The sequence below is a fragment of the Brassica napus genome, chromosome A4, assembly GCF_020379485.1.
Source record: "Brassica napus cultivar Da-Ae chromosome A4, Da-Ae, whole genome shotgun sequence".
Lineage (NCBI taxonomy): Eukaryota > Viridiplantae > Streptophyta > Magnoliopsida > Brassicales > Brassicaceae > Brassica > Brassica napus.
In genome coordinates this window covers 15015620-15029063 of record NC_063437.1, presented here as the reverse complement: position 1 = coordinate 15029063, position 13444 = coordinate 15015620, and the positions used below count along the sequence as shown (strand labels likewise).

General features: G+C 35.7%; 2 protein-coding genes across 4 annotated transcripts; one reads left to right on the top strand and one right to left on the bottom strand.

The window, feature by feature from the left end:
• Positions 1 to 5: 5 nt before the first annotated feature.
• LOC106446735 (syndetin) lies at positions 6 to 7809 on the bottom strand. 3 transcript variants are annotated; one of them, XM_022718216.2, is made up of 25 exons: positions 7353 to 7809; positions 7100 to 7273; positions 6933 to 7007; positions 6768 to 6846; positions 6583 to 6647; positions 6383 to 6472; positions 6024 to 6113; positions 5848 to 5934; positions 5682 to 5765; positions 5414 to 5533; positions 4926 to 4954; positions 4656 to 4788; positions 3807 to 4328; positions 3137 to 3678; positions 2983 to 3046; positions 2784 to 2886; positions 2445 to 2629; positions 2140 to 2265; positions 1776 to 1846; positions 1482 to 1544; positions 1180 to 1252; positions 844 to 963; positions 638 to 715; positions 484 to 534; positions 6 to 377 (listed from the first exon to the last, which is right to left on the bottom strand). In XM_022718216.2, the coding sequence occupies exons 1-25, from the start codon at positions 7452 to 7454 to the stop codon at positions 264 to 266; spliced, it is 3240 nt and encodes a 1079-aa protein (XP_022573937.2). In that variant the 5' UTR covers positions 7455 to 7809; the 3' UTR covers positions 6 to 263. The 3 variants fall into 3 exon arrangements, 2 of the variants coding, with proteins under 2 accessions (XP_022573937.2, XP_013743968.2); XM_013888514.3 differs by lacking the exons at positions 7100 to 7273; positions 7353 to 7809 and having other exon boundaries at positions 6583 to 6642; XR_007339065.1 differs by lacking the exons at positions 6 to 377; positions 484 to 534; positions 638 to 715; positions 844 to 963 and having other exon boundaries at positions 1191 to 1252; positions 1776 to 1887.
• Positions 7810 to 11092: 3283 nt separating this feature from the next.
• LOC106422390 (UDP-D-apiose/UDP-D-xylose synthase 1) lies at positions 11093 to 13361 on the top strand. Its single transcript, XM_013863187.3, has 8 exons — positions 11093 to 11527; positions 11621 to 11713; positions 11816 to 11923; positions 12163 to 12277; positions 12365 to 12498; positions 12574 to 12675; positions 12763 to 12855; positions 12927 to 13361. The coding sequence occupies exons 1-8, from the start codon at positions 11252 to 11254 to the stop codon at positions 13173 to 13175; spliced, it is 1170 nt and encodes a 389-aa protein (XP_013718641.2). The 5' UTR covers positions 11093 to 11251; the 3' UTR covers positions 13176 to 13361.
• The last annotated feature ends 83 nt before the right edge of the window (positions 13362 to 13444 follow it).

Here is a 13444-nt window from a genome sequence, read left to right as displayed (position 1 = left end):
ACTGATAATACAAATACTGAGACATTAATTAAGTATTTAAATGTAGGAAACCGTGTGTTACAATCTCTTCAAGACTGTACAACTTGAGGAGGATCTTTTACACAAACCCCATTAAGCAAAAGAAAGATGATAACTAAGAAGGGCTTATCCTCAAATTTACACACTCGGTTCAAAACGCAAAAGTAAGAGCCAAAAGCAAAGACAGAACAAGACCAGAGAAAAGAAGTAAAAAAAATTACTTTGTTGTTGCTTTTAGATTTGATCTATGCAGCAGCTGATTCAATCTTATCCACAACTTCTAGACGCGTTTTCCTCTTCCAGCTTTTCATGGTGGCTACTAAATTCACAAGTCCAATGACCTGTGCTTTCGTATATTCCTGTATGTTTACACATTTTAATCATATTAGTCTTCTATCCCATCGATTTAATTTACGCAAAACATTATAAAGATTAAGAAAGATTAAGAAAGATTTGTTTGTTTACCGGATGAGCTCTTGCCCAGTGGACATATTCCGTCTCTGGCAGATAGTATGCCTGCAAAAAAAATGAGTGATGATTCCGATTTTTAAGTGTGTATCACCAGCATATTATGATCTCAAGTCTGCTATACTTTCATATGAGTTTCTGGTTTGCTTACCTTGATAAATGTTTCGACTATCTGTAACTTTGGCTTCACCTTTGTTGGCACAAAGTGCTGTAGCCCGTTTATTAGGACCTACAAAAAAAGATAGATAACGTCCGCCAGAATCATTCCCGTGCATATTAAGTATACCGCAAACGCATGTTCAAATGACGCATCTAGTGGAAAGGAAAATAACAGTGGTAAACAGAGGGGAAAGGTACCTGAATATCTAATGACATGAGAGCACGTCCTTCATCAGTACATCTCTTTATTCGAGAGAACCCTTCGACCAGCATCTCTGCAAATATTTCAACTCCATATTGCAGAAGGAGGTTTTGGACCTATATATGAAAAAAAGAGTTCAAGATGAATACAGCTTTCCCAATAGTTTCAGAAGAAATATCCCCATTAATCTGATATCTTAATCAAATTGAGTTCGGGCAGTCTGTTGATTATTTATGAAGCAGAATGTGTTAGGGTTTGACTGTGACACACAAAAAGCAGAAGGAAAAAGCTAAACAGGTGCCAACTACTGGTGAGGTCAGAGAGTCACTTACCTCCTGTGAAATGCCTCCATGAGCAAGCCTTGTTTTGTAGTGTTTGAATTCCCCGAGCATCAAATCAACATACCTGTTTAATTCAAAGAGTTTTAGCCCGATAGGCCAAGTAAACTGGTCAGAATATAGTTTAAGAGCATCAACCGCACTGAATATCTTAATGTTAACTTAGTAAATGAGTAGGCAGCTTGCCAATGATGACAAACTATGAACATCTAAATAGTTCAATATTTCATGATTAAATTGAAGTTGCAGGTACAAGTATAGAACAGCAAATGGAGTAACTGAATGAAGTATTTTACCCATTATGCTCCACACCAAGCTCCTTGACTTCCCATTTAGAATTAGCAATCCGGTCGACATATCTACAAAATCAGTAAAAGGTCAATTCGTGAATGGACATACATACCCACCCCAATGACAATTAATAATATAGAAACCAGGGTTCGACTTTACCATAGTGATTGCATTCATAGTATATAAATTTACGTACAGTTTTAAAAATTCAGAGGTCAGTAAGAATAAGAATTGAAGGCACAAGCGAGGAGAAAGATGCAATCCATCTAAAACAATTCTTGAGTAAATAAGCAATTTACCCATTAACATGCAGCAGTATCCTTGCAGTTGTCCTATGTAAATGCTCTGTCAGATCAGGTACGGAACCAACCTGAAGATTCATTCCACTTAATGCAACTCCAGATATATTTGCTACCACATAATAGAATATAACTAATTTTGATAATATATATATTCGAGAAATTAATATAACATAGGAATACAATGAAACTACTTATGAATCATGATCATCCTGCATAAGCATTTTTTTTAAGAGGCGGAAGTTATTGGATGCTACATAGGTCTAGTATAATAAGACTGTATTATTGTTGTCAACCAAATAAGGCAATATATTTCCGCTCAAGCCAGATTTTATAAGAAATCAGAACTGAGAGAGACACATACCAGTTGACCAAAGAAGTCTTCAACCAGAGAGCCATTTCTTGACATAAGCATAGACTGGAGATGAGCTTTTGATTTATGCAGTATTCGAGACACAAGAGAAACAGTGTCCACTGCAGCACATCTTTCCTATAAGTGATTATCATGTGTTACAGAAACCTTTTATTATAGCTGCTCTTCTCTTCTCATACTTGATATATGAAATAAGTGAAAGTAAATGAGTAGGAATAGTTTATCTTAAGGTCTACTAGACAAAACAATATTAATTGAAGTTATCAGATTGACAAAAACTTAGCCCCAAGTTATACCTTGAGACTAAAAGATGTGCCTGATACGTGACCAGATGTTTTTATGGGACTCGCTGGAGTCACATCCGCAAGACTAGGGACTGTGTTGGGGAAGGAAAGTGAAGAAGATGGTGATGATGACAATTGAGGCTTTATCCATTGCTCACACTCTTGTGATATCCGGGATAAGCAGCTTTTCAAACGATCTGCATTTCAAAATTTTGAAATATATTCTATGTTGAGCAAAATGGTTTTTCAAGGACATTGTAGCTTTAAAAGCTATAGCATATATATTGAAGCAGGTCGGGAGCAACAATACAAACAGAGAGGAACGTCAACGGAAACGAATCAGTTACTCACGGTTGGAAGAGTCGGCACCTCCTTTTCCACCTGAATTCGTATTTTCTTGACCAAATACTTGATACACGAAATAGAAAAAGACCCCAAACGATTGGCATATTCCCTACAGAATTCCAAACATGTGTAAAAGATACTTTAGAAGAGAAATCCAGGAAGAATAGTAAAGAAGCCTGCAGAGTTCATACAATTAGATTGGTACCTTAAAGAATTCCACATTAACAATTTCTAGTTTCTGCATAAGCCTCGCGTACTTATCCATCGACCTAAGATAAACACAGTTATCACAATTCCGTATCACAAAGGGAAAATATGTGATCATTCTAATTTCAAGCATTTGCTAAACCGCATATTACCTTAGAAGACAAAGCGAGGATCCTGTTTGAGCCGTCAAATCATCATTAGTACTGATATGTGAAGAAGCACTCCTTGATACACTACGTGTAAAGCTCCGTCTTGGAAGCTGACTATCCTCGTCAATATAGTCGGCATGAAGGTCTTCGTTTTCATCTCCTGAAACGGGACTACCTCCGTTAATGCGTTTTGCATCTCTTATCTTAGGATTTACAACATCCTCGTGAATACTATCATTCCCTTCAGAATCTCCAGAGGCAGCTCCATTGACAGAGGAGTAGTCTTGGTCTTCTCTATAGTAATTTAACTTTGCTGAGAAAGGGTTTCCACTTTTCAACCAATATGAGAATCCACTCCTGTTCCCACTAGGATCAATCGAGTCATTTGACTTACTCGAGTGAGCGAATCTGGAAGAACCAGTGGCATTTCGGGAAGACATAATTAGGGGAGCCCCATCCCCCACAAGACCGGCAAAATTAATAGCTTGCACAGTACCAGGTGGCAGTTTCGTCCACGTCTCCTTCTCCAGGACCATTTTGAGCGCCTGTTAGGGAGAAAAACCAAACATTTTTTTACCTTCAAGATATAAAGTAGGAGAGGTGATGCATGAAAGTAACAAGGTATGTGGTATTGGCAATGTCAGTCCAATTGGAATTATGAAACTGCACTTACATGCATGCTTTGCCTATGAAATGCAGTAAAATAGTTTTCGCATACACCCTTCAGCTTCTCCCTAAAATCAAGAACTTCAAAACCACAGAACGCTTCCCCAGCAAGGATAAAGACGCTCAGGTCTTCATAGTTTTTTAGGAACTGATGCATACTTGTTGAAGAAGCAGTTGGGGACGAGAGCAAAACTGACACACGGCTTGTTGTAAGTTGCCAGAGATTTCTGCGTCCTCTTTGCAGAGTTTCTGAAACAAGAGCAGCACTCTCTTTTCGTAGATAGTACCATGGTGACTCGCCACTAGATTCTGTTTCTCCAAAATCCCTAGAGTCGTCTATTGCATTATTAGACGCTTGCTTTACGGGAATGGAGGTTTCTCTTTCACTAGTCTCTTCAGCAGAAATGTTGGGTACGCCTGCTGAACTCATGGATGAAGAGAGACCACCATCCTGTGGGTCGCAAGAAGTATCTGAAACTGAATCAATCCTTGGAGTTGATGCAAAACTTGTTGAGCTATAGCTTTCAACCTGTTCCAGTTCAGAAGCTTTGCCCTTAGAAAATATTAATGATATTAAAACGAGATTGACGCTGACAAAATACAGAAAAGAACCTAAAGGAAATTGGCAATGGTTAAGATACCGAGCACATAAGCCATCAAAAACATGATATTACGACCCATTATCTTTCGAGACAAAAGGGAGTAAAATAAAAGTATATCGTACTAAAATCAAAGAACTTATCAAAATTCTTGAACGACCACTTCCTTGACATGGAGTGCTTAAAGAGAGGTAAAAATAACCCACATAGTTGTATGTTAACAAAGAAATCAAACTAAAGTAGGGAATGGAACCAACCTTCTTTTCTGGAGCGAAACTCATTATCTCATGGTACGAATATATTAACTGAAATAGCACAGCTAGTGTTCTCAAAAGACATTGCCTAAACTTGGATTCTGGTGTCTGAAGACATAGATCGCTGTATGTAAGTCTGAAATCAATGTAAATATATCAGCAAGAATTCTTTTTTTTTTTGGAACAAACCATATCAGCAAGAATATTAAAAGTGATTGTTCGGTACTGTAATAGCCTAATAGGTACCAGATAACTCCGGAACATAGAGCATACCTACTAAATTGGGTGGCAGCAGTGTTATCCTACAAAAAAAAAGGGAATCATTCACAAGATCAATAATCTGATTGATTTTGACATTTTGACCTTTATAAACTAATGTAAGTGCTCAGTAGAATGAGGTGAAAAGCATTGACGCATATGGCAAAGATTGCATGCAGAATGAACCGGAGATAGATTATAACGTGTAAAATCAATTGTAACCATCCTTATATTTCAAAATATGAGTGATCTCATCTTTTCAGAAAACCACACTTGCTAAGCATTCAATAATTTATCTAAACATATATTACTATTTTCAAATGTTGGCATCTAAGCAACAAGGAAAAACGCTTGCGCTATACACCAGAAATTTTTTTAGATAAATAAATAATTGCAATACACAGCAGCAGGCTCAATACATCCAACCATCCAAGTACGGCTACATCCACTACCTAAACATCGTCTATAGGAGCCACCCACAATTGAATATCTAGCTCACATACCTCCCCAACAACGGTCTTTAGGACTGAGTGTGTTTCTGAGATAACTTCTTGCATAAAGAAGCTCTGTATCTTCTCGGCGAGACCAGAGACATCACCGATCAGTGCGTAAGCGTCAAGGACCTAAAAGTATGAGCACATTAAAAAGTTAACTATTGCCACTGAATCATATTTCTAGTTCTCCAACTAAATTTAGGGCCAAGAATCCAATCTTTTTTTCATTAAATCTTGAAGGAGAGAGATAAACAAGAGAATGACTTAGATTACTAACCATTACATAACTATCTTCTTTGAACTCTTGGCAAACGCCCAACAAAAGTGAATCCAGCTTATGAAGAGTTCTTCCTAACCAAACCTTGAAAAGAGTATGAGAAACTTAAACGACTGACAAATAAAATTACGAGGACAACAGCTGGTCATGGATAAGTTCTAACTACCTCAACACCACGGGTCATCTCTTGGATTGCTGAAAACTCAGATAGACTGTCAAGAAGCTGCAAGTACTCAGATAAAACTTGAAATGCCTACATAAACGGAATACATTTCCTGGTAATTTGTTAGTTCCTAGCATAATATCACCACAATTCTTATACCAAAAAACAACTAAATATACCTTGCAATAGTTTCCTTCGTCAACAAGGTCTTCAAGACTTGACTGCATTACTCTTGCATGGCGAAGATCGGTTAATATAGGAAGCATATCCTGCAAGTAGAGTTCTAATTACAAGGTAACATAATAGCAAGAAAGAGTCTTCACAATATTTATAAGATAATCAGACGCTTGGGTCCTTGTCCTAACAGTATTAGCCACTTGCTCATAGGCAATATTGCAGAATAAATTTGTACATAAACTTCTGATCATGCTAGCGGAGTTTCAGCAGGAAACTATAAAGCATGGACAAAATTTCAAGAAATAGATTGCAGAAACGATCAGTGAAGGCTAGATGTCTAAAATAAATAGGGGGAGCATACCAGAAGAGCTTGTTTCTTCTTGGAATGGGTGTGTACAATAAGATCTCTTGAAGCCTCATTCATGGAAGAAGTCAAATTCCGTCTTCCATTCTGGCAATAACACAACAAAAACCGTCAAAAGCAAGGCGAAACCAACAACATGCAAAACAGAAAATGAAACCATTGCTTTGGCTTTTTGTAAACTTAGAATAATTCCTTACCTTGCAGATGACATTAGCAATCTTCAAATCTTTCTCCAACTCTCTAACCAAATTCATCCCCTTCACTAACCAAAAGTGAATATTAGTATTCACAAAAACAGAATACGTATGGTCTTCCCAGTTAACATCAGTTCCTCCTAAGAGAGAAAAAAAGAAGACGAATCTTTACAAATTTAGGTACTCACCCATTACTTCATGATGCTCCATAACATGATGAGACAGATCTTCCGCCACTCTATCTAGCTGCACCAACCTCAGGGTGGCCTATACAGTAGACAAACCTTTTAATCTGTTAAACAAACAGAAAATAATTTTACACAAACACCAATTACTTGAGAAGGAGCTGGTACCTGCTTCTCAAAATAAGCAAGTTCGCTTTGATCATCTGGAATATTCTCCAGTATATGCCTTACTGGATCAAAGTCCTACACGAGAACACAGATAGTGATGAGATGATGTCTCTCACAATAACCAAAAAATAGAAATAAAGTGATGGAATGCCACCACACACACACACCTCTTGATAGAAGCCTTGTTCAAGCTCGTCAACTTCTTGAGGAGGAGGTCTGTGACTGTTACCATATATAGAGCTAAGCTCAGTAGCAGCAGACGATATACTCAGTCTCTGATCAGGATGAAGTCCAGCCAGAGCACGAGCAACAGCAGCTGCGGCCGTAGCACGTGCCGGAATCTACACAGCAATTTAATTTTTTCAATTAAATTCAATTAAAAGTTTAAAACCAATAGAGAGTGAAACAAGTAAGCTCAACCTCAGGGCGATCAGAGAAGGAGGAAGAAGAGGGTAGGAGTCCGAGGGATTTAGCGGACTTGACAGAGCTGAGGAACTTTTCGCCGACTTTGGAGAAATCCATGCCTCCTCAACGTCGTTTAGATCGCCGCTGGGAACAGGATAGGCTGCATCTCATTTCCAGATCATCGTCAGTAGATCGGAACGGGAAGGCGTTGTACAGATTCTTGAAACTAAGATCGAGGCGCGGAGATGAAGAGGATCTAGAGAGGTCTGAGGAGGTTGAAATTTGATCTTTTGTTTTGTGTTCTAGTGCCTTTGGTTTGCCCAACAGAATGGTATTTGATTAACGCCCACTTCTTTTACTTTCTTCCAAATTTATGTATTGATGCTCCAATTCATCTCTTACTCGAACTAAATCAGAATTGAACTGAGAAAATGGTGGGTATTTTGGATAAAAAAAGAAAAAAAATAGATACATTTATCAGATTTAAAATGTGAAATTATGTTTTCCTATGGTGGTTAATGAAAAGTTGATTATGAGCTAAAAAAAGAAATAAAAGTTCTAATTATACCTCAAATTTGTTATTACTTTCAAATTTAATTATTTTCATAAATATTTTAGGTTTATTATAAGAAAAATCATTCTAAATCTTTTATAAATATTTAAAAATTATTTATAACTTTATAAACTAAATCCCACTTTTTAAGTAATAAATCCTAAATGGTAATTACTAGACCTTAGAATTTAAAATATAAATTTAGGATATTTTAAGCAATTTTTATATCTATATTATTAAAGTTGAAGTACTTAAAAGTATCATATATATTTTGGATGTTTATATATATATAAAATCTAAAAATAATTAATATATATAAGTATATAAATATATTTTGGATATCCAAAATACTTCGGTTCGGATCGGATTAGATTTCAGTTCTTCAAATACCAAAATTTTTAATAATTCGGATATTTAATCAATTTCGGTTCAGATTTAGTACTACTTATTCGGATTGGGATCGGTTCAATTTTTTGAATTCGAGTTTTTTGCCCAATCCTAAATAGTGACATAAAAATCAAATAGCATCATATTTTCTTAAAAAAATACACCCGCACAGGCGTGCGGGTCAAAACCTAGTATATATTAGAGAAAAATACTAGGATAACACCAAATCAAGTTTTTAAATTTACAAATATTTAGGATAACACTCAAGGCTTAAAGTCACAAAAATAAGTTTCAATAAAGAGGTAAATATACACTTATACCCATTGGGTTAATTAATCCAAATTTTAGGGTTTAAAGTTAAGGGAGGTGGGATTTTGGAATTAAGGTTTAAAATTTTATAAAATAAAAAATAAATATTAAAAAATGAAAAATAAAAATTTTAAAAACAGTTTCAAAAATTATTTTTGAATTATAAAAAGAAAATTTCAAAAAAAAAATTTCAAAAAAAGAATTATAAAAAATTTCGAATATGAAAACATATAATCTGAAATTATAAAAAAAAATTTGGGGTTTTGGAATTAGGGTTTAAAATTTTATAAAATAAAAAATAAATACTAAAAAATTTAAAATAAAAATTTAAAAAAACAGTTTCAAAAATTATTTTTGAATTATAAAAAGAAAATTTGAAAAAAAAATTCAAAAAAAAAAATTCAAAAAAACAATTTCAAAAAAAGAATTATAAAAAATTTCGAATCTGAAAACATATAATCTGAAATTATAAAAAAAAATTCTTTTTTTCATTTTCCTTATTTTTATTTTATTTGTTTTTATTTATTTTTATTTGTTTATTTAATTTTAAACCAAGGGTATTAGAGATATTTTACCCTTTAATGAATGTCATTTTTGTGACTTTTTCCTTCTAGTGTCATTTTTGAGACAAAAACTCAAAAGGTGCTATTATTGACAATTACCCTATATATTGTTAGTTAATATAAATTGGTAATTTTAATAAAATTAACTGACTTTATGAATATTAGTTATTAAATTTGTTGATAACAGAAATGATGTATTTTTAATTATATATTTGCAATGAAGGCAGAGTAGACGTGAATGCAGTTTGAGGACATGGACCGGGTAACACCAGATACATGGTTTTTAAAACCCAATTGTGTCGCCAAACTCTATGTTGCATCAACAAAACAATGTGGTTATGTGGGCAAGGGAATGAGTTGGGAAGACTTACTAGTGGTGATCAGGAGAGAGAGAGAGGACTTGAGCTCTTGAGCATTCTGCCATGCGCGAGCTTCCTTGACTGCGAAGGTAACAACTTTGTGTTCAGAGAGTAGGGTATTTTTGAAAACCAGTTTATTTCTTGCCGTCTACAGGTACCATAACACCCAAGAAAACAAAAACAGCATCATCAAGCCCCATAAGAGGTAAACTAATCATCTTCATGTTTTGATGAAGAGAGTCGAGTCAATGTGCTGAGCTGGTAGAGTATAAAGAACTGGGACTAAATTCCATACATGGTTAGCAAAAGGACATTGAAGAAAGAGATGAAGGTCTGTTTTCTGTTGACCACAGCGCTTGCATCGGAAATCACCATACAGACCTTTCATAGCAAGGTTGGATCCAACTGGAATAGCTCTATTTTTGAGTTTCCATAGAAAGTTTTCAGCGTTGAAATTTTTTTAACATTTCAGATGCAAACTTTCAATTAAACTCCAGATTAGGTGATTCAAAGTTGATTTTCAGGAGAGCATAACCTGATTTAGTAGAGTATGTTTCAGATTTTAAGGCTAGCCAGACTAGTTCATCCTGCATGTTGAATGAATTCAGGATGATGAATCTAATTTGATCCTCATACTAGGCAAGTGGAGTTTGGCGGCCGTGAGATTCCAAAAGTTAGAAATAAGATCAGTAAGGTCAGAGACTCTCACATTCTTGTTAGTCAATGTACGAGGTGTAGGGCGGAGAGGTGAGTTGGGAGACAATCAAGGATCATTCTATATGTTAATCATATCGTATGAGCCTATGATATATCCCATACATTTTAGCAAAACATCTCGTCCTACCAAAATACCTCTCAAGCTGTGCGATCCAGTGGTTGGGTAACTATTTTCATAAACTAAATCTCCACCTCATATTAAATCATAAACAAAAATTAGTAGATCCTAAGTTTAAAGGTTAATATATTTTTGATTAAGTGTATTTCTGAAAAGTGAAAATTAGTTTAAAATATTTAAAGCAATTTTTTATATTTTACGTGTTAATATAAATTGATAATTTAATAAAATTAACTGAGTTTATGAATATTATTTATTAACTTTGTTGGCAACAAAAGTTATGTATTTATAATTATATATATATATATATATATATATATATATATATTTTAATATGTATGCAAAGTTTGAAAATATACTAACTCAAAATGGATATATAACTTTTACAACAAATAAACACTTGAAAATGTGAATCATGTAAACAAATAGTTTTAAAAAAAAACTTTAATTTTTAATAGAATCATAACATCATTTCCAGTAAAAACATAATAAATTTAAAACCTAAAGAAAAAAAAAGTAGATCTTCCAAAAAAACTTAAAAAGAGTATTTTTTACCAAAAAATATGTAAAAGAAGAAAGTGACCGAAACAAATCTCATTAAAAAGGTTAAAAAATCTTATAGATTCACTTTTTATATATAAAAATAGAAATAAATATTTAAATAAATACTTAAAATAATTAAAAAAATACGAAGATTTTATCATTTTTAAAGTTTTTTTATAGACGCGCCAGTGCAGAGAGAGTGAGATTTGGATATTTTGACGAACATTTGCCTCCGTTCACATGCTTCCCTCTCTCCCCTCATAAATATCTCCACCGTCACCACTCTCTCTCTCTCTCTACTCTTTACAGCCAATTCGTAGAGAGAGAAAGCGCGGGATTCTCGTTTTCTGATCTCAAACTTACAAATGGCGAACGGAGCCGGTAGAGTGGATCTGGACGGCAAACCGATAAAGCCGATGACGATATGCATGATCGGCGCGGGAGGTTTCATCGGCTCGCACCTCTGCGAGAAGCTCCTGACGGAGACTCCGCACAAGGTGCTCGCGCTCGACGTGTACAACGACAAGATCAAGCACTTGCTGGAGCCGGATACTGCCGAGTGGAAAGATCGGATCCAGTTCCATCGCATCAACATCAAGCATGATTCCAGGCTCGAAGGACTCGTCAAGATGGCGGATCTGGTACGTATCGCCATTAAAAAATGAATTGATGATTGAAAGAGTCAGATCTGAATCCGTTTCTCTTAGTTTTGATGTGCTTTTGTTGCTTTGCAGACTATTAATCTTGCGGCGATCTGTACTCCGGCTGATTACAATACGCGTCCTCTTGATACCATCTACAGCAACTTCATTGACGCGCTTCCAGTTGTATGTGTTTTCTTGCTTTTAGCTTTTGTTTGTGGAGAATAGTGGAGAATAGAGCTTATTATTAATTGTAATTTGATTGGTTAATGTGTTTGGCTATGTTAGGTTAAGTACTGCTCTGAGAACAACAAGCGTCTCATTCACTTTTCTACCTGTGAAATTTATGGTAAAACCGTTGGAAGCTTTCTTCCCAAGGATCATCCTCTACGCGAGGTCAGGCCTCGCTTTCTACTTTTTTATTGTCACTGTTAGATGACTATGAATGACTCAGTAGATCTTGTTAAAAGGGACAAAAGAATTGTATTCAGTTGAGAGTTTTGCGAACTAGTTTTATCAGTTACACATGGAAGTCTGTTTATTATTATATGTGATCTTGAGTATGTAGAAAAGCAGTTGCTTACAAATACTTGCTACGTTGATTATAAAAAATTGATTTGTGGTTCTTTTTACAGGATCCTTCTTTCTATGTTCTTAAAGAAGATGTTTCTCCTTGCATATTTGGTTCAATTGAGAAGCAAAGGTGGTCATACGCGTGTGCAAAGCAGTTGATTGAGAGACTCGTTTACGGTACGCATTTTTCTCAAAAGACGATATGTGAATTTATATAATGTGGTGAGGACAAAAAGGTTTCACTTCACTTGTTTCTTGTGACAGCTGAGGGTGCTGAGAATGGACTTGAGTTCACCATTGTGAGACCTTTTAACTGGATTGGACCTAGGATGGATTTCATCCCCGGCATTGATGGTCCTAGCGAAGGTGTCCCTCGTGTTCTCGCCTGCTTTAGTAATGTAAGTACAAATCCGTGTCTTTATCAAATTTTAGATTAATGCAAGCTTTTGAGCTCATGTGTTGCTATCTTCCAGAATCTTCTTCGCCGTGAGCCTCTGAAGCTTGTGGACGGTGGAGAATCACAGAGGACTTTTATCTACATCAAGGATGCTATCGAAGCTGTTCTTTTGATGATCGTGAGTGTTCTATTGGCTAATACCATCCTTTGTGCTTTTCGTTTACAAACTGTTAACATGCAATGACATTGTGTGTTTGTGGTTCAGGAAAACCCCGAGAGGGCCAATGGGCATATATTCAATGTAGGCAACCCGAACAACGAAGTCACAGTACGACAGCTTGCGGAAATGATGACCAAGGTGAGGAAGATTAGTTTAGTTTAAGTTACATTTTTCTCTTTATTGGTTCTGAAAATGAAACAATGTTTCAGGTATACGCAAAAGTGAGTGGAGAGGGAGCAATAGAGAGCCCGACGGTGGATGTAAGCTCAAAAGAGTTTTACGGGGAAGGTTATGACGACAGTGACAAGAGAATCCCAGACATGACCATCATCAACCGCCAACTTGGATGGAACCCGAAGACATCTCTGTGGGACTTGCTGGAATCGACCTTAACCTATCAGCACAGGACTTACGCAGAAGCTGTGAAGAAGGCAACATCCAAACCAGTAGCTTCCTAAAATGTTACAAGTCCCCCAGTTATCAACACAGACGCCCTGATTTGGCATTTTTAAGAACTCTATTCGATTCTTTGTTTTTTCTACATCTCATTGTCTCTTTTTTTTTACATTTCTTGTTAAGAAAACAATATTATTACATTACGCTAGTTCGCCGTTTCAAGTATACCGTCTATTTTTTGTTCTCCTCTCAGCTGGTGTCTTTGGCCATGTATGTTGCGTCGTCTATCGGAAAGCACATTGTTAATCATTTGTAGCGAATGAAATTAGAC